Below are 19,449 nucleotides of genomic sequence, written 5' to 3'. Positions count from 1 at the left end.
AAAGTTGGTTTTTGCAGAGGTATTCTTAGTGCCCAAGCACATAAATTTTCATCACCATGAGGGGATAGCTCTTTAAGTTGCAATGAAGTGAAATTAGTTTGTTTATTAGAATAACATGACATAAACTGAAGAAATTCATTTCATTTCAATTCAATTCAATTTATTAGTGTCCTTGTGGTACATCATCAAAATGACATAGGAATTGTCAATAAACATTACAATTTAAAATACATGTACACGAAAATTTATAATTGAATTTACTTGTCACTTTGACATTACAATTTTAATAGAACTATAAGAAAATTAACATAAAAATATACAAGTAGGATAATAAAGTACAAAAAAAAGCAAAAATATACAAGTAGGATAATAAAGTACAAAAAAAGCTAGTGATTCTCACAACAAAGATTTTCCATTCTTGCATTAACACTGTTTCAAACTTTCATAGAAACAGCAAGTATTTAAATGTGAGCAATTACACATATTTATTATGTCAGGGAAATATTAACTGCAGTTTTATTGTTAATGATTCATGAGCTCTTGAGTACTGTAAAAACTACTGTTCAGTAACATGTTTTTTAATTCTCTTTTAAATATGTGCAGTTTTGGTATTATTTTTAGTTCTTTGGGGAGAGCACTGTAGAGGAATTTGGGTTGGTATAGTGCACTTTTGTGATACATAGCAGTTTTATGAATTTCTCTGTGGAAATCATTCCTATTCCTTGTTATGTGGTTGTAAAATTCTCTGTTTAATGTAGAAAATTCCTCATGTTCTTTTGAGAAACATATGCTTTCATATATGTATAAGGATGATTTTTAATTCTTTGAAAGCATGCCTACAAGAGTCTCTATATCCTATACCTTTTATTATTCTGAGTGCCTTATTTTGTAGCCTAAATGAATGTTTTGTTAGACTGTTGTCCTCCCAAAACTGTACACCGTATCTTAATAAGATAAATAAACACATAACATTGTTTTAATATTACATGAGCTTTTAAGCATTCTAAGTATATAACATATATTAAAAACAAAGATTCCAAGACTTACCAAGCAGGAAAGTGCCGATAGATAGGCACAATAAATAAAACACACAAACACACACACACACAGAATTTCTAGCTTTCGCAACTGACGGTTGCTTCTTCAGGAAAGAGGGAAGGAGAGGGAAAGACGAAAGGATGTGGGTTTTAAGGGAGAGGGTAAGGAGTCATTCCAATCCCTCTTTCCTGAAGAAGCAACCGTCGGTTGCGAAAGCTAGAAATTCTGCGTGTGTGTTTCTGTGTTTTATTTATTGTGCCTATCTACCGGCACTTTCCCGCTTGGTAAGTCTTGGAATCTTTGTTTTTAATATATTTTTCCCATGTGGAAGTTTCTTTCTATTTTATTTACATAATCATTAAGTATATAACATGTTTGACGTAATTTTTTGTTCAGTGATATTACATGCTTTTCGCATCTTAAGTGTTCATCGAACCATACTCCCAAGAATTTAGTGTATGATGCTTGTTCAATCTTACACTTACCCAATTCTACTGTGAGGTTAGTTTTTATTTTATTTGTAATATGTCTGAAGTTGATCAACGTTGTTTTTTTGGCATTCACAATGAGTCTGTTTTCATTAAACCATCTGTCTGCTTCATCTGTTGCTAATGTGACTTTTTCCTGTAAGTCAGCTTCACTATTTGCTTTAACGAACAAACTTGTATCGTCAGCAAACAGTACTGCCTCTGCTTCAGATAGTTGACTTGGTAGGTCATTGATAAATATTAAAAACAGTAATGGTCCTGGGCCTAATACAGATCCCTGGGGTACTTCATACAAAACTCTCTCGAATCTTGATGAATATGTCCTATCTGCATGGCTTATCTCCCCCTTCTGATACCTGTCCGACAGGTATGATTCAAACCATTTGTGGGCAACTCCACGTATCCCATAGGCATATAACTTCCTAAGCAGTAACTTATGGTCGATGACATCAAAGGCCTTTGATAAGTCTAAAAACAATCCACAATTTAATTCCTTTCTATGTTTGGAATTTAGAACAAGTTGCAAAAAATTGAAGATAGCTGTTTCGTTGATTTCTTTTTACAGAAACCATTTTGTGCATTAACCAATATTCTATTCTTCATAAGAAATTTGTATAGTCTATGATACATTATCCTTTCTATTATTTTTGAGAAACCTGACAACATTGATAAACTCCTGAAGTTACTAACATCATATTTATCACTGTTCTTGTAAAGTGGCTTTATAGTTGACATTTTTAAGTTTTGATGGAAACACCCCTGTCTTAAAGGATTCATTTATAATTTCAGTGAGATTTGAGGCTTTGTTTCTTGCACTTTGCTTAATGACTTTGTCAGGAATCCTATCACACCCACATGACATTTTATTTTTTAACTTATTTATAGCATGTAGTACCTCTGATTCAGTTACTGGATAAAGGAACATTGTCATGCCATTCATGGGGATTTTTACCTTGCTGTTGGAATTGCATTTAGTTTTAATTAAATTTATGTCTGTATTTGTGAAATGTTTGTTGGCAATCTGAAATGGGTCCTTAACAGTTTTACCCCCACTTTTAATGACAAAGTTGTTATCTTTTCTTTTGTGTCTACCTATATTTTTATTTATCACCTCCCAAGTTGACTTCATTTTGTTGTTACCATAAAGTCTCTAACAAGTCTATGATCATATGAAATCTTAAAATAAATGTGACAGTGTCACTAATTAGTGTTTTTACATTTAAATTTAGTGTAGTCTGCTACAAGAAGATAATTTACATATTTATTGTCATATTGATTTCAGGATGGAGCTACACCATTGTTCAAAGCTGCTCATAAGGGCCATACAGCTGTAATAGAAGAACTCCTTAAATTCAAACCAAATCTTGGCCTTCTTCCTGTAAGTACATTGATAATAAAAAAGTCTATTTTCTGTTGTAGTCAAATACACAAATGATATTTTGGTCAAAAATTTTGACAAGAGATATTACCAGTTAAACAATATTGTGATGGGCTTTTATTATACACATGTGTCTAAATACATATATGTGTTTATAAACACGTACGTATGCACTTATGTGCTGTGCCCCCCCCCCCCCCCCCCCCACACACACACACACAAACACAGAGAGAGAGAGAGAGAGAGAGAGAGAGAGAGAGAGAGAGAGAGAGAGAGAGAGAGAGAGAGAGGGGTAAAGAATCAGATACAACAAAATAAGTTGAAAAATAGAGTAAAACAAGGAAGGTTGTGTACATTGTAATTAGTAGAATGATGGTATCTTTTCAATTATTTCTGACTGAATTTAATTATACATGTAGCATTGATGCTATAAGAAAGAAAACTTCACTGTGTCTGCTTGTTCACAGAACACTGCTTCCCTGAGGTTGACTGCTTTTAACTTTTCTGTCATGTTCTTGTCACTGTCCATTGCCTTTATAAGGATGTAAGAAATTGTCATAGACTTTTTTCTCTTCAGTATTTCCAGCATACCTTAGCCCACAGGCAGGCACAGTGATGATAATTTTAATAGTAGTAGAAAGGCTTTCTCTTGGGGTGCTATCCAATAGAAGACGACCTTCTCTTGGTATATTATTCAAAACTGGAAACTTCTCTGCAAATGTTAAAATCTAAATAAAAACCAGTCCTCAAATGTGGTGACAGAAATTTGGATTTCTGGATTGCATAATGTACTGAACATGTATTAACAGATACAGGGGTAGACAAAAGTGCGGAAACACCAAAAACACAATACATTGCCATGCCTAATATGGTGTAGGAAACTATTGGAATTCAAAACACCTTTCAGTAATTTCAAAATAGATAAAATAAACATACTGTATGGTTTTCATTGGACTTTTATGCCATCCTTCAGTTACAGAAGTGGCATGAACAGGTAATGATAATGCAGGTGGATGGTGATCATGCTCCCTTTTCTCCAACACAGACCACAGAGACGCAATAATATCAAGATCTAGTGATTTGCGACTAGGGTATACTTGACAGTTCATTCTCATGCTCACAGAACCAGTCTAGAATGAAGCAAGCTGTGGGAATAGGGGCTGTGTTTTCTTGGAACACAGCATTACCATTGGTGAACAGACATAGAATCATGGGATGGACCTGATCAGCCAAAACAGTCACCTAATGTGACTTTGCAGAATCCATAGCGCAGCAGTAACGTTACCACCTACCATGCAAGGGGGCCCAGGGTTTCATTCCTGGCAGGGGACTGGGTGTTGTGTGTACTTCATCATTTTCATCATCATTGACATGCAAGTCGCCGAAGTGGCGTCAACTAAAAAGACTTGCAATATGGCGGCCGAACACCAAAGGGGGTATCCCGGCCAGTAAATGCCATACGATCATTTCATTTCATTTTATGGGGCCCATGGAATACAACAACATGACTGCCCAAATCATCGCCAAATCCCCACCACATTTCTCTTGGGATGTGAACTTGGTCAGAAGGTGGCAACAGTGTCTAATAAAACTCCTCTTAGCAAACAACTGTTGTTACTTAACGGAAGATGTGTTTCTACTTTCACTGTATGCGATATAAATTTTCGATATTTTGTCTCTTGAAACACCAAAACTATTAGCTATAATCCCCCTTGGTTACTGAAGCACCCTCCACATGAGCACCAACAACTTTCCAATTCCTTTAGCTCTGGCATCATGCACTCCCAAACACACAGAACACTATTCTGACCACAAGTGATGCACAGCATATTGAGGGCAGTGCACAGAGATTAGATTTGATTTGATTAGATTGGGTTGGATGAGCTTTTCCTTCCAAGTTATTCATAGTGAGGAGATCCTCTGGGATGTGTAATATGTCAGAAAAAGAGAAAACTCAATAGGTATTTACAAAATGAGAATAGATATGCTAATTTACCTTCTCTTAATCAATTCTGGTCATGCATAATCAAATACAAAACATTTTATGACACTTATTTCCAGTGATTGCATTACTGCACAGCATTTGTACAGAAGTCAAACTATATGCAATATTCACATTATGTGATATTATTAATAACATAACACATCATTTAGTTCTACTAAGAAATTCATCAGTGGATTAGGAGTTGGCCACCAGTAAACCCTTTAGAATATTTGCAAACTGAACAACATTATTAGTTCAACTCTTTATGGATGCTAGAATTTTAATGATAATATGTATTGCTGACTAATGGACACCTTTCTGAACCAAAGCAAGTGAATTTAAATCTTTGTGAAGGTTATTTTTATTTCTAGTGTTGATTCCTTGAACTGAGCTGTTGGTTTGGCAAAAGGTATATTGTTAATGATATGTTTCATTAAGGAATAAATATATTCAGAAGCAGTAGTTAGTATCCCCAATTTCTTAAACTGACCTCTGCAGGATATTCTTGAGTTCACAATACAGATAATTTACTGTAAATTGCACATTCTTGGGCTTGGGAAACTTTAGTTTAGCTTGGTGAGTTACCCCAGAAAATAATCCCATAAGACATTACAAAATGAAAGCACAGTACACTAGCTTCTTTATTGCCATATCAACTGTGTCTGACAAAATTTGCACAGGAAATAAGAGATTTGTTTAGGCACTGTCAATGTCTTCTATCTGCTTGTCATAATATTTTAGGCATATACAGGCAGGAAACCTTTTACAGATTCTGAAGTGCATGTAGTATGTTTTTTCGAACTTTAAAAATCCAAATTGTGACTTGGATAATATTTTATTTGTGATCATATGGTTACAAGGTCAGCTGTATATTATCTATTCTAAAATTATTGAGAATGTGAGCAAAAGTGAAACTGGATGTTGATTTGATGGTATTTCTTTATTTCCCTTCGTATAAAAAGGCTTAACTTTGGCAATTTCAGCCATTCAGGAAATATTCCACTGATAAAACCTGCAAACAAAATGATATTGGCATCTGGTAATTTTACTGATGAAAGTTCATTGATACACACAAGAAAAAGCAAGAGCTTTAAGATGGATCCTTGGGGCTCTAAGATGATTCCCACTTGGATGATACCTGATAGCTTAATACATATCTCTTTCCTATGGACACCCTTTGTTTTCTGTCAGAGATTAGGATTTGAACCATTTTGCAGCATTTTCTGTTAAGCTGTAATATTCTAATTTACAGTAGAACCCCTCTAATCCGACCTTGGATGGTCCGACACTCCGGTTAGTCTGACCATGCTGAGGCTCGCGAGCCTCTGTCGACTTGTCACTGACTGGACGCCTGTCGGGCCATTGTTGCGGTGTCTATCGCTGTTCATATTGAAAAGTACTGCATGTTATTGTGCTGTTTAATCCTTTGTTGGGATTAAAAAACGTCGTTGTTTACTATTCCGTGTTCTCTACAGTACTTATTACTGTATATTCATTGTGTGTACAGTTGTCTGTTTTTCAACATGTCTGAATTCAAAAGTAAATAGCTAACTCTTTCACTAAATGAAAAATTAGCAGTGCTACAAAGACTGGACGAAGGAGAACCGCTCAAAAAAATTGCAAAGGAACTGAATGTAGGTGTTACGACAATTAAGGATTGGAAGAAGAATCAGAAAGATATTCAATCCTATACAGTGATGATTGATGGTGAAAACACTCTGAAGGATTGCAAAACATTAAAAAAGTCTAAACTTGAACTGCTTGACAATGCACTGTGGATGTGATTTTGTCAAGAAAGAAGGAAAGTAACTCCAATATCTGGGCCAATTCTCAAAGAATAAGCGATAGTTTTGTACAAAAAACTGGAACCTGAAAGTAAATTTGTTGCCAGTGTAGGCTGGATTGATCGTTGGAAAACTCATCATAGTGTCTGATTTGTTTCTATTTCCGGTGAAAAACTGTCTGCCGATGCCGCAGCTGCTAAAGAGTTTTTTTGTTAAGTTTCAAGGAATTGTAGAAGAAAATGAACTGTTTCCCTGTCAAGCGTATAACATCGACGAGACAGTGCTGAACTTTAAAATGTTGCCAACAAAAATGCTCGCAGCTTTAAATGAATCCCTGGTAGGAACGAAACTTATAAAAGATAGAGTAACAGTCATTCCTTGTAGCAACGCAGGTGGTACCCACAAGCTCCCCTCATTGGTCATTGGCAAATCTAAGCAGCCAAGGGCATTCAAAAATATAAACTTATCTTCCTTTCCGATTTATTACCGCAATTAAAAATCTGCTTGGATGGACTGTAACCTCTTAATCCCTGGTTTTTCAACGAGCTTGTACCATCGGTCGAATTAGACTTAAAGCAAAAAAAATCTGCCTGTTCGTGCTCTACTGCTGTTGGATAACGCACCATCACATCCATCTAAGGAAGATTTGATGAAAAGGAACATAAAAGCTCTCTTTCTGCCTCCTAATGTGACCTCACTTATCCAACCAATGGATCAGGGCGTTATCGAATGGTTAAAAAGGCGATATCGCAGAAAGTATATCAACTCAATCTTGTAAAAATCTGAAGGATGTCATAACTTATTTCAGGCAATAAAATCCCTGAACATCAAAGATGCTACCTACACAATCGCTGCAGCATGGGATGAACTGAAACCTGACACAGTGCAGAAATCGTGGAGTAAGTTTTGGCCACAAGTTATGACTGAAAATTAGTATACCGAAGATGAGCAAAACAACGACGCACTGGAAATTGTTAAAGATCTACAAACTCTGAGCCGAATGTCACTGCCAATGAAATTGAAGAGTGGATCAACAAATGTGACAAAGACAGTTGCACTTTTGAAGAGCTCAATTGACGACCAGACTGTTGCCGCTGTTAGCCAGGAAACTGTGAATGAGGATCGGACGGTGAAGACAAACCCCCCCCCACCCACATTTGACACAACGATGCAAAAAACGCTTTTGACATTGCCCTTCAATACATCGAGCAGAAACCAACTTCAGTTCCAATGGACGTTTTGTGGATAAAAAAAATGGAGGGACACTACAGCTAAATCTAGAATAACAAAAATGTATCACTGACTTTTTTCCAAAGTAATTTGTTTTTGTTTTTACTGTAAAAACAATGCTTACAGTATAATCATTTCTTAGTTTATACATACAGTAGTTTATTTCTTTGTAAAAAATTTCTTTTTTATATACAATGCTATAAACATTTTTTAGTTTACAGTATATATCGTTTATATGTTATTAAGTACAGTACAGTACTGTTAGTTGTTTGTCGTTTTTCCTTTTAAAACCAATACATATTCAGTGTGTGTAGACTTTTTTTAGTTAATACATTGTTTAACACTGTGTAAAATACATATTTTTATATTACTGTAGATGTCTTTTAGTTCTTAAATCGTTTAATTTTGTTTCTAAATGTCTTTTATATTTTTTTGCAATAAATATTAGATTTTTCCGTTAATCCGACCTTTTTTTTGTTTCGACCATGGTCCCGGTCCCGAAGGTGACGGATTAGAGGGGTTTTACTGTACTTAAAAGGCTATTATGATTTAAGCAGTCAAATGCTTTTGACAGATCATGAAATATACCAGTAGCCTGTAATTTATTGTCTAATGAATTAAGTACATTCTCACTGTATGTGTAGATAGCCTTCTCAATATAGAAACCCTTTAGAAATCCAAATTGTGACTTGGATAATATTTCATTTGTGGTCAGATGGTTACGAGATCAATGTGTATTATCTTTTCTAAAATTTTGGAGAATGCGGGCAGAGTGAAATTGGATGGTGATTTGATGGTATTTCTTTATCTCTCTTCTTACAAAAAGCCTTAACTTAAGCAATTTCAGCCATTCAGGAAATATTCCACTGGTTGATTACACAAATAACTTAAATGTCACTAAACTCGGAGGCAAACTGTTTAATCAACTCCATTGATATATTGCCATAGCCACTAGAATTTTTTTGATTTTAAGGATTTTGTTGTGGAAATTACTTCTACTGTTACTGTGAGGATCATACTCATTTTTATTGTAGTGCCTGGTCTGAGACATCCCTTGGAAGCATTTACTGAACATGACTACCTCATCCTTTCAGTAACAGTTATGAAGTGCTAATTGAAAAGTTCAGCAACACTGCACACATCTCTTATCATGTGTTATTTACTCTTAATGCTATGTGCTCCTCTTCATCTCTCATTCTACCAAGTGTCTTCCTTCACTATATCCCATATTCCCTCTATTTTGTTATCGGGTGTGAGTAACCTTTTCTGATAATGCATTTGTTTTGATGTCTGTATTACTATCTTCAATATTTTGCATGATGTTTGTAATGATCTATATCACTTACATCAGAGCTGTTTCTCTCTGATAAACATAGTTTCCATGGCTTTTGTGTGGACTAAGGTAAAATCTGGGTTAGGTTTGGGAGAATAATTTTCAAATAAATTAAGGATATTATTAATATAAGTTTGTATTTCTTATTTATGCTGTAAGCATTATACAAATCACTCTAGTTCATCTCTTTGAAGAGTTTCCTACAATAATCAATTTTTGACTTACTGACTACCATCTTGAACTCAGATTTAGTAGATTTTATATCTGATCAGTATTAACATTTAACTAACGGAGCTGCATGTCATTATCTGAGACACTAATTATTATTGGTTTTATAATATAATTTTGTTCAGTAACATTTCTATTATGATATAATCAGTGGTCATCTTTGAGGCCTTAACTATCCTAGTTGGAAAGTTAACAAAGTTAACAATACGAATCAAGTTGAATGACAATCCTACAGAGTGTAATAAGTTCTTACCAGAAGGGTTTTCAAGGAAATGTGCATTAAAATCACCAGCAACCACCTTACTATCATTGTAATTTATTGTGAAATTCTACTTCTGTTGCACATGCCTCCATATGCTGTTCTAGGCAAGCTTAAGAATTTATATCTTATTAAATTTATGTCAGTTCTTGATGAATGCCGCAACTCCTCCATCCTCCATTTCTCCACTACAAAAATGAGAAGCTAATCTAAATCCTGCAACCTTAACATATATAGTGGTCATATGATGTTCAGAGAGGTGAATTATGTCAACTGACTTAGATGACTTAATTCATCAGTGCAGATAAATAGTTCATTAGTTTTACTTCTTATCCCTCAATACTTTGATGTACTAAAGATAGTTGGCATGTTACATTGACTAAGATCACAGTGGGTGGAAATAAAATTTCTACTAATTGGTGAAAATTTTTGACCAACATCTATGTTTGCTGATCAGTGTTCCAGAATTAAGTTCTATAGTTTCTTTCTCAAACTGAATGTTTGTTTCAATCATGACTTCTCTTAGAACTTGGCTTTTTTTATGCTACATGTCCTAAAAATTGTGCTTTCCCAACACCTGTAACCACTGGTATTCTATCACTCATGGCGATGCCCCCCCCCCCCCCCCTTAATTTACTGCTGTTAGTCCAGCCAGTTTACCCTTCCCTTTCCTGTTGAGGTGTAGGCCATGCCTAATATAATCTCACCTATTGAGAGGAACCACAAGCATGTGACCCAAGCAGCAATTCCAATTCCAAATTATCTCTCCTGATAGAAGAGTTCAGATGAGGTCAGTCATGGCATCTCGGAACAGACGCAAATTTCACACTGGTATGTCTTGATGCAGATGCAGTCTTTACCCAGTCATATTGTATATTGTACCCAGAATCTCTGTCAATAGCGTTTTCCTGGCCAATCGCAATGACATCAGTGTCTTCTTTGGTAAAATCTTTACTGAGTGAACCTAAATCTTGTGTCACTTGACCCAGACCAGCTCTAGTTTAGTTTGGGGGGGGGGGGGGGGGGGGAGAATTGTGACCTGGTATTCTGATCCTAATTCATCTGCAGAAGTTGGCCTGCACTTCTTGCATGAGAACTACGTAACAACAAAATTTTCTTTCTCTTTCCTGACTTACCACAATTCTTACTCACTTTTCTATTTAAGTTTGTTGTGCCTTGCCTACACCTACCTCTGCCTGAGGCTCATCAGTTTCTAACTGAAGCAACAGGCCAAATTTACTATTTACTTTCACCTTAAATCTATCTAACAAAGTTCTCAGCCTATTCCTTCTATTACCTATTGCCATTTCCCACCTCTCTTTACCCTGTCTGATTTATCTCAGCCTGAAGGGTAGCAATTTTTCCCTCCCATTCCACGATCTTCCTATCTCTACTACATATCTTAAAGAATCACTGACGAGTCTGATTCACTTTTGCAGTTTCCATGCCACTACAATCACCCTAACGAGAAAAGAAAAGAAAACTGCTGCATCCATCATGACAAACCACAGAATTATCAATTCTACAGGAAGTCAGAAACTTTTCATCCATGGTAAAAATAATACATTTGTGAGAATAAGTCAATTAAATTACTGAAAAACAAGAAAACATGTTTACTAAAATCAGGCTTACTTGCAACTTTATGGAAACAAAGCTATGTGCGAAGTTTCTGTATCCAGAAAATTAAATTTATAGTGTGTTTTGCAAATAATGATTAGGACAATGGGGGATACACTGTACTTAATTTGCTACAAAGAAAATAATGAACAGTTGAATGAGATTCTTTAAGCTTACTGTGCTGCAACATAAACAAAAATACAACTATAACTGTACTTTATGATCTTTTTGCTTTTTCTCAAATAATACACAAAACTTGAAAAACACTAATAAATGTATTTCACTAGTTATTGGTATTTAACTAAGTTTTATTTGAGTCTAAATCACTTATCTTTACAAGAGCACAAAACTTGTGTGTCTCACCTTTTTCCATGATCAAATACAACAGTGCAACCTGTGTTTATGTTCAAGCATGCACTACTCATGGGGTATATGTATTTTTGTCCAACCACCATTTATTTTTAAATGTTATAAGCTTCTTTATTTACGTGTCAAAGGCAATTTTGCTTTGAAGTTCCCAGCAATATTACTATGAGGAAGAACAGTAATTCTTTTGTTTCTAAGCATGTATCCAGGTTCAGATGTTTCAGCTCAGGCTGCAAGAGTTCTTGATGGCAGCCTCCGTAAAATTCAGTTTCATCACAATTAAAAAACCATTATCAGTTAATCATTTACTGATAATTAATATCTTCAACTTCATTTTTAAATTTCAAATCATCATTATAATTAGCTGCCAATTTTCGCCACTGGCATTCAGCTGTTCAATGCCTTACCATATTTCTCTTCAGATCAAATAAATAAAAAATGAACCAAAGAAACAATGATATGTTATCTGTTTTGTAATCATGTTTTTGCATTGTTTCTCTAGTTTTGGTTTTATGTGTATGTGGCTACTTGGAAATGATATTACCTCAATTTGACACCTAGAACATAAAAACATATACTTTTTAAGAGAGTATGAAATGTATGCATGACAGAGATGGTTGGTAATTTCTTCGTAATCCACTTGTATATCATCTACTTCTATCACCTTTATCATTTATTCGCTCACTCATTTTACATGGTATTGATATAATAACAATAGTTTAAAAATAATGAGTTATTGCTAAGTTAATGATTTTTTTCCTGAGAATCCAAAAAACTATTATAGATGTATCCTTGGTGACATTGTCTGTGGGCATTAGCCCCTGGTCTGATGCATGTTTTTGTGCCCTCAGATAACAGCCTGATGCTCTTTAAAGCAATATTACCAAGGATATATACCAGCTGTGAAAGCCTCCATTATATTATGCAGGTTTTAGTACAGTTGCATACTGCAGCTCCCAACAGTGTATAAGATGCAATTTTAAGTTCTGTAGGCTCTTTGCATTCTTTTTTGTGGTAATTTTGGTGGCTGACTTTGTACCCTGACTTCAGTTTCTACATAGCTTTTATATCATCTGCCAGGTCTTCATATTTGGCCACCTTTTCACTACAGATGCTTTGCAAATTGAATGTTGGGAAAAATATCTATTAAGAAGGTCACTTGTTTAGCTTTTTGATCATTATTTCTAGCTGACTGCATCAGATAATTTTATCAGTTACTAGTGAACCTGGCAGTGCTTCACAATTGCTAAGTATAGTCCATCGTCCATCTCTCTTCCTCGCTGCCCATGTGTGTGTGCGTGTCCATAGTCCAACTCTCCACCTCGCTGTCCATCTACTCACCCCCACCCCCTCGTTCCCCCTTTCTGACCTTGAGGCTTGCTTATTATTATTGCAAAAAGATTTACTACCTATGTCCCTCTCAATGTTTATTATTTTAGTGCGTAAAAATTTGGAGTAAATTGGTCAGAAACTTTTGAGGTTTTTGCTAACAACTTTCCCCATTTACACATGGTAGCCTAAATGATTCATCAGCTTTATGATTATACTATGTACAAAGATGAGTGATACATGAAAGATACACTCACCAAGTTTTAGGTACATTCTACAAATAATCATTGTGTGCAGTTCTGTCCACATGTCCACAAGCATGATACAGTCATTGTCTGTCACAGCAGCAGTCATGCATTCCTGCAGTTTCTGAAGCATTGGTGGTATTAGGGTACATAAACTTTGTTCCTAGCATCACTCCAAGGAAGAAATCATATGACATTAGATCTGGCAACCTGGGGGGCATAGCAACATAGGAACATCACCCAGACCAGTGCATGTTATCCAGTGGTGTGGTAGTTTTCTATTGAGAAAATAAAAGATGGCTAATCTCCAGTGAGGTGGAGCCCCATCCTTTGAAAGATGAAAGCCAAGGAGTCAGGTGTCAGTTGTGGTAACAGCCACATTTCCAGGTACATGGAACTTGTCACAATCTGCTCAATGAAGAAAAAGGGGTGATATACTGTACCTTGGTCTTGGATATGGCACAGAATATATTCACTTTTGGCGAATCCCTTTCCAGCTCCATGTGGACATGAGGCAATTCAGTATCCCACACTCACTTCTGATTATTTATGTTTCACTACAGATGAAAAGTCACCTCATCACTGAGTATCAATGTTCCCACAAAGTCATCCTGATCTTCCCAAGCTTGTTGCAATCTGATAAAAAACTCGTATCAATGGGCAGAAACTTCTCGAGGCAGATGTAACGGTTGCAAAAAGTAGGATAAAAATGCAAATGCCACTGCAAAGCCTTCTAAGCTGTTTTCTATGGAATGCCCAGTTCACAGCTTGCACAAATGGTTGATTTTTGTGGGCTGCACACGAAGTTCTGTCTCCTGTGCTTGATGGTTTCTTCTGAGACAAGTGGTCACCCCGTGCTTTTCTGTTGACACAGACAAGCAGTATCATGAAACTGGCGAAACAAGTGCAAAATCCTCTGCTGCTCAGTGCAGCTTTTCCATATAGGTTTATGAATGCACACTGAAAGCTTTCAGTTGATATTCTTACATACAAATACTCTTCTCTTCTGACACCAACTATAAGAGTGCTGTTACAGGCCAGTCATCAAGTATGCAATTGAGCCATGAGGTGGGCTTTTCAAACTTGGTGAATGTATCTTTTCACATGTCACCTATTTGCCGATTTACAGTGCTTTGAAACCCAATAAATCATTTAGGCTAATAGCATATATTATATATTTAAAAAGTATTATGTACATCCAAGTATTTATTGGAGCACCGTGTAAAAATTTGAAATGACTCAGCCAAGATCTTTTCAAGAGATTTGGTATCTCTATTAAACAGTGACTTGTTGTTATATAGTAGTATAGATTATGCTGTGTTCCAGGAAATTTTGGATATTTATTTTCTGAGAGGATTGTTTTTGTAATATGGAGATCTCTCATAAACTGATTCTGTTGTCCTAACTTCTGTTGGATTATTCTGACAACTTCATTATAATATTTCGAGTCTTTTGTAGGTGACAAGGTTTTACATCTGGATCTAATATTCATAGAGGTGTTCTTGATTTCCTTTACAGTATGTTAATTTTTATTTCCAGAATGGAGAGAGTGCTCTGCATGCAGCAGCACTCTTTGGTCAGGTGGCAGTAGTGAAACAGTTGCTATCAGCAGGTGCAGATCCCAATCTACATAACCAAGAAGGTGCAACACCCCTGCAACTCGCGAAAGAAGCTAAGCACACTTCTGTTGTGGAGTACTTGTCCAGTCGTTGGGCAAGTGCCAATGGCGCAGCTACTCCTGCGCAATGATAGTCTGCTCTGAGCACAAATAGAGCAATGTCAATTTGGTGAAGGATTTGACATGCCTAGGTCTCTAAGGATATGAAACTGGAAAACTTAACACTGGTACTTCCATTTTTGGGAGCTGTTCCACTTGAGTTTTTTGCTGCATTGTAATTCATTATTACTGATAAACCAGGAACAGTACAGTAATAGACTGCAAGAAATTAATAACAATTTTCAACATAGCTCAGTGTTACGGCATTCCATTTACTAGTTTTTTTTTAATTTTTATTTTGTATGGAAAAAACCTGAAATCACCTACAGTTTGTAATAGATGCTCCGTACTTACTAGAATTCCATTTTGCCTATTTATTTTGATGTAAAAATAAAACTTCAAAAGGCTATCATAAACACTTATTTTTCAAATACAGTGTAAATGCAGTTATTGGATATTTTGAAACTTTTTAGTTAGTATCAATAAGTACATTTTGAGATCACCAGAAGAGATTTGAAACAGTTGACCTGTGTGTCATGGAACTTGTTTGTTCATCATATAAATTCACTTTATTTTGTTAGTTGTGTACAGCCTAAGCCAGTTGTTAATTGTGTACAGACTGAACCAGTGGTCAAGCATCAGTGCTTAGTATTTACAACAACATTGCAATTATCACACATCATTTATCAGTTGAGACTAGAGCATTAGCTCATAAATGTGTAACTAGGCATGATCATATAATGAATCTCTGTACTCAGCATTTCAGGGAAGGGAAAGTTTGACCTTGAAAAATGATATTAAATGCTGAACTTTACTGTCAATAAGTGTGAAAGAGAATCTCATTTGTACGCATAACTAGCTAGTAATGTGGAGTGAGACATGTATATTTTTTAACATGTTCAATTTTTGTAAATGCAAATAGAATTTTAAGAAAGTGTGTTAATCAGTATTGGCAGAATGTATAAATTAATTTGTTGAACTGGAACTGTAAATACTAGTTATATTTTGTTAAATGAGTACCTATCATTGTAATGATTAACCTGTTTGTTAATCATTACATTAAATACAGAGATTTTATTGTGAACATTTATTACCTTAATGCATTGATGCAATCAGACATGTCAGATGGTAAGTCACATTGCTCTGTGCAGCTGGAGATTATAAAATGATCTTCAGAGATGCCACTAACACTTACATCAATTTTGTTGAAAACAAAAATTTGAAGGAATTTTATTTCGGCTTATAATGAATCAAGAGTGGACTGACAGCAATATCTTTTTATTGAAAAATAATAAATTGTTTTTTCAGTAGTTATTTATACAATGAATAAATGATTATTATTGAGGACAAGGTGAAAATCATCAATGGTAAAAGTATTCAGCAGTTTTTTTTATTATTTTTATTTGAAAATAAGAATCAGATGTGTACTAACTCATGAGGTATAGGAGCATTTCTGCCCAATAGCCAAAGTGAGTGTGTGATGTTTGAGTGTCATTATTGTGTATTCACTGTCTACAATTAAGAGAAACTGTTTGGAAAACTACCATTTCACAAATGTCCATTTCTATGATGGGAAGTTTAGTCATTCTATTAACTATATTCTATACGTATTACATCATTATTTGGCACAGAAAATCATCTTGAAAAATAGATGAATTTCCATGTGTTTTTTATTAATAAAGTGTTTCTCCAGGAGCTGTGAAGAATACTGAGCTTCCCTTTGTAATAAATAAAGAATAAATTTGAAGAAGATTACAATGAAACTAAGATAAAGAGTAGCACTGGTGAAGCAGAAAGAAAGGTTTTGTTCTTTTATTTACTGTTATCACTGTTGATGACATCTGTCAACAGTGGATATTGAAGGAGAAAATATTGGAAGGCAACTAGGTATAGAAAAATTGGTATGGAACTCATAATCAACAGATATATACAAGGGAAAAAACTGCACAATGAGAAGCAAGATCAGTTAAGTACTTGGTCAGTTAATACTGTTAACTATTGTACCAGAGTTTCACTGATTTGTCGGCCATCATTCCAACTGCCGTATCTTTCCTAGCAGTCAATCACTCTTTAGATCTTATATTTCCTACTCTCACTTCATTCTTTTCCTCCTTTCTTCCTGTTTTTCATTGGATTTGATAGACCAGTTGCTGGTTCTGAAAGATGAAACACTCTTGACAGTATTTCATTGTAACTTTAGTCATCATTGATCATGATTTTCTTTACCTACTATTACTTTAACAGTAGTATTTAATATTATTTCTATTCATGTTACTGTGTATCTTCAGAGAAAGTGCATATGTGGGATGTGAAGACATTTGGGCAATTTTATGTAGCATAAATGTGATGGCTGCCACAGGTTCCCTACAATTATGCTTTATAAATCCAAGACGCTCACAAGAAAAGAAATTGTTGCCTACGATATTACATTACGCAATAAATTATGTAAGTATTATTGTAAGTCTGTTGAAATTTGCTACAAATGTATTCAATATTTTGTTAAATACCTGAATTTGTGTGTATCAGTACCAGAGGTTGAATAAATTGTTATGCTTAAATTTTGAAATATATAACACAGTGTGCATGTTCAGATGTTTTTTTTACATACTCCCTGTAAATCTATTTGAATCAATGTGCTCAGTGTGTGTAACCCAGTCAGTTCACACATGTAATGTGGTTTTTTTTAATTACAAGGGCATGACAAACAGAATTTAAAAAAGTTCCATGACCATCACAGTTGTGAAGCTATTGCAAATGTGAAATTTCCCATTGTAATCAATGAGTATCTATAATTTATATTTTGGGAAATTACATACTTTTTTAAATATAAATTTTGCAGTCATGGTATGCAAAATCACACGTTTGAGAAATGGAAACAGTTTGAGGAAAGAGACTTAGTAGCATACAAATCAAACAAGCAATAATTTTTTAAAGATTAAGTCTTTTTTATGTACAGCCTCTTTAAGTAAGGTGCAAATCCTATTCCCTTCATTTATTATAAAAAGTCAGAACTATTGTTTAAGGATTAAGGTGAAAAACACGAAAGGATTTGACAGGATCTGAAACAGTTTATGAAGAATTAAGATGCGTTTGTGCCAAGACTCAATTTCAGGGCCGAGACTCAATTTCAGGGAAAAGGGAAGCTGCAATAAAACATTCCAGACACAGCATATTTCATTTGCTAGATGCATCAGATTGATTTTTTATTAAAGTTTAATAATCTTATTATTCTGAGTATTGGTTAATATGCATGAAAAACACAGTCAACAAAACCATCAATAGTGACTGCATATGACTGTCTATTTCGGTCATGTCATGTTCCTGACAAGACATTTGACAGCTAAACAATTAATTTTTGACTCAGTTTAGCTCTGTAAATGCACACCAAACTGTAAATGTCTGTACCCATCTAATTATATTAATTAATAGTATCAACAACATGAGACTAACAAATCAAAATTTTTGGAATCTATATATAGTAGCAACTTTTAAATCATGGTTTTCTTTGCTATTTTGATACAACATAGAACCCATTCAACACTCTTTCACTCTCTTGCCCTTGTCCATGATCAGAAACTTATCATCCTTCATCATTTATAAACTACAGTGACAGTACAATGGTAGTAAGTGAACTATAAGAAATTGATCCTTTGCTCACATATCTTGTCATGTGCAGTGAGTGTGAGTGTGTGTGTGTGTGTGTGTGTGTGTGTGTGTGTGTGTGTGTGTGTGTGTGTGTGTGTGTGTGTGTGTTGTAAAATCTGTATAAATATTCACTACCTTTGCATTACTTGAAGGCTTCAAATACCGAGAACAAAATCCCCATTCAGTTTGACAAAAAACATTCATTAGCTAACATTCAGTAGAAGTGGCATTGCTGCAACACATTTAGCTGGTGAAGATAATTCTATTTAATCTGGTTCAGGTAAGATAAGTCTTTATCTCTTTAGCCACAAGAATGTTATTCATCATAGCCACACCTGATGTGTGCACTGCAGCATGGTGAAAGACAGGATAAAAGATCTCAAATCTGTGAGTTTTTAACACACACTGTTTCCATGTGGAAATTAATACAATTTGTAAGATTGCCAAACTTGTATTTATTGTGACTGCATTCATGTTACTGCCAAAAAATTGTGACGCATATACAAGGAGAAGCTTTGAAGTTTATGAACTTTTCAGATTAGTTGTACAACAAAACAATCATAGCATATTTTCTCATGGTTTTTTATATTAATGTTGTAGTTACAAATACTACCTTTTGCACCAATTATGTCAATTTGGTATAGGCATCAGCAGCAGCACCACCACTATTTGTGAAAACTGTGAAACTTGGAAATTATAACTGGATTTATTTCAAAACAAAAAGTTAATACCTTCTTTCATTTCCATTTATGTCACAGCAAGACAGTCTTCTTCATACTTCTGCTGCTAAAACTTGATTCTTTTTAAA

At 34.9% G+C, this 19,449-nt stretch overlaps 2 protein-coding genes across 2 annotated transcripts in view; both read left to right on the top strand.

Annotated features, from left to right (window-relative positions):
- Positions 1–17,586, top strand: part of LOC126354613 (ankyrin repeat domain-containing protein 29-like) — a 571,227-nt gene extending 553,641 nt beyond the window's left edge. Inside the window, exons 7-8 of the mRNA XM_050004375.1 lie at positions 2,809–2,904; positions 14,819–17,586. Of these exons, the coding sequence (XP_049860332.1) occupies positions 2,809–2,904; positions 14,819–15,028 (306 nt within the window). The 3' untranslated portion in view covers positions 15,029–17,586. The remainder of the gene's footprint in view (positions 1–2,808; positions 2,905–14,818) is intronic.
- Positions 17,587–18,942: 1,356 nt separating this feature from the next.
- Positions 18,943–19,449, top strand: part of LOC126354583 (syntaxin-like) — an 81,719-nt gene continuing 81,212 nt past the window's right edge. Inside the window, exon 1 of the mRNA XM_050004334.1 lies at positions 18,943–19,028. Coding sequence (XP_049860291.1) covers positions 18,996–19,028 — 33 coding nt within the window. The 5' untranslated portion in view covers positions 18,943–18,995. The remainder of the gene's footprint in view (positions 19,029–19,449) is intronic.

Source organism: Schistocerca gregaria, chromosome 1, assembly GCF_023897955.1.
Source record: "Schistocerca gregaria isolate iqSchGreg1 chromosome 1, iqSchGreg1.2, whole genome shotgun sequence".
NCBI lineage: Eukaryota > Metazoa > Arthropoda > Insecta > Orthoptera > Acrididae > Schistocerca > Schistocerca gregaria.
Note: the sequence above shows the minus strand (reverse complement) of the source record. Positions and strands in the feature narration are given on the sequence as shown.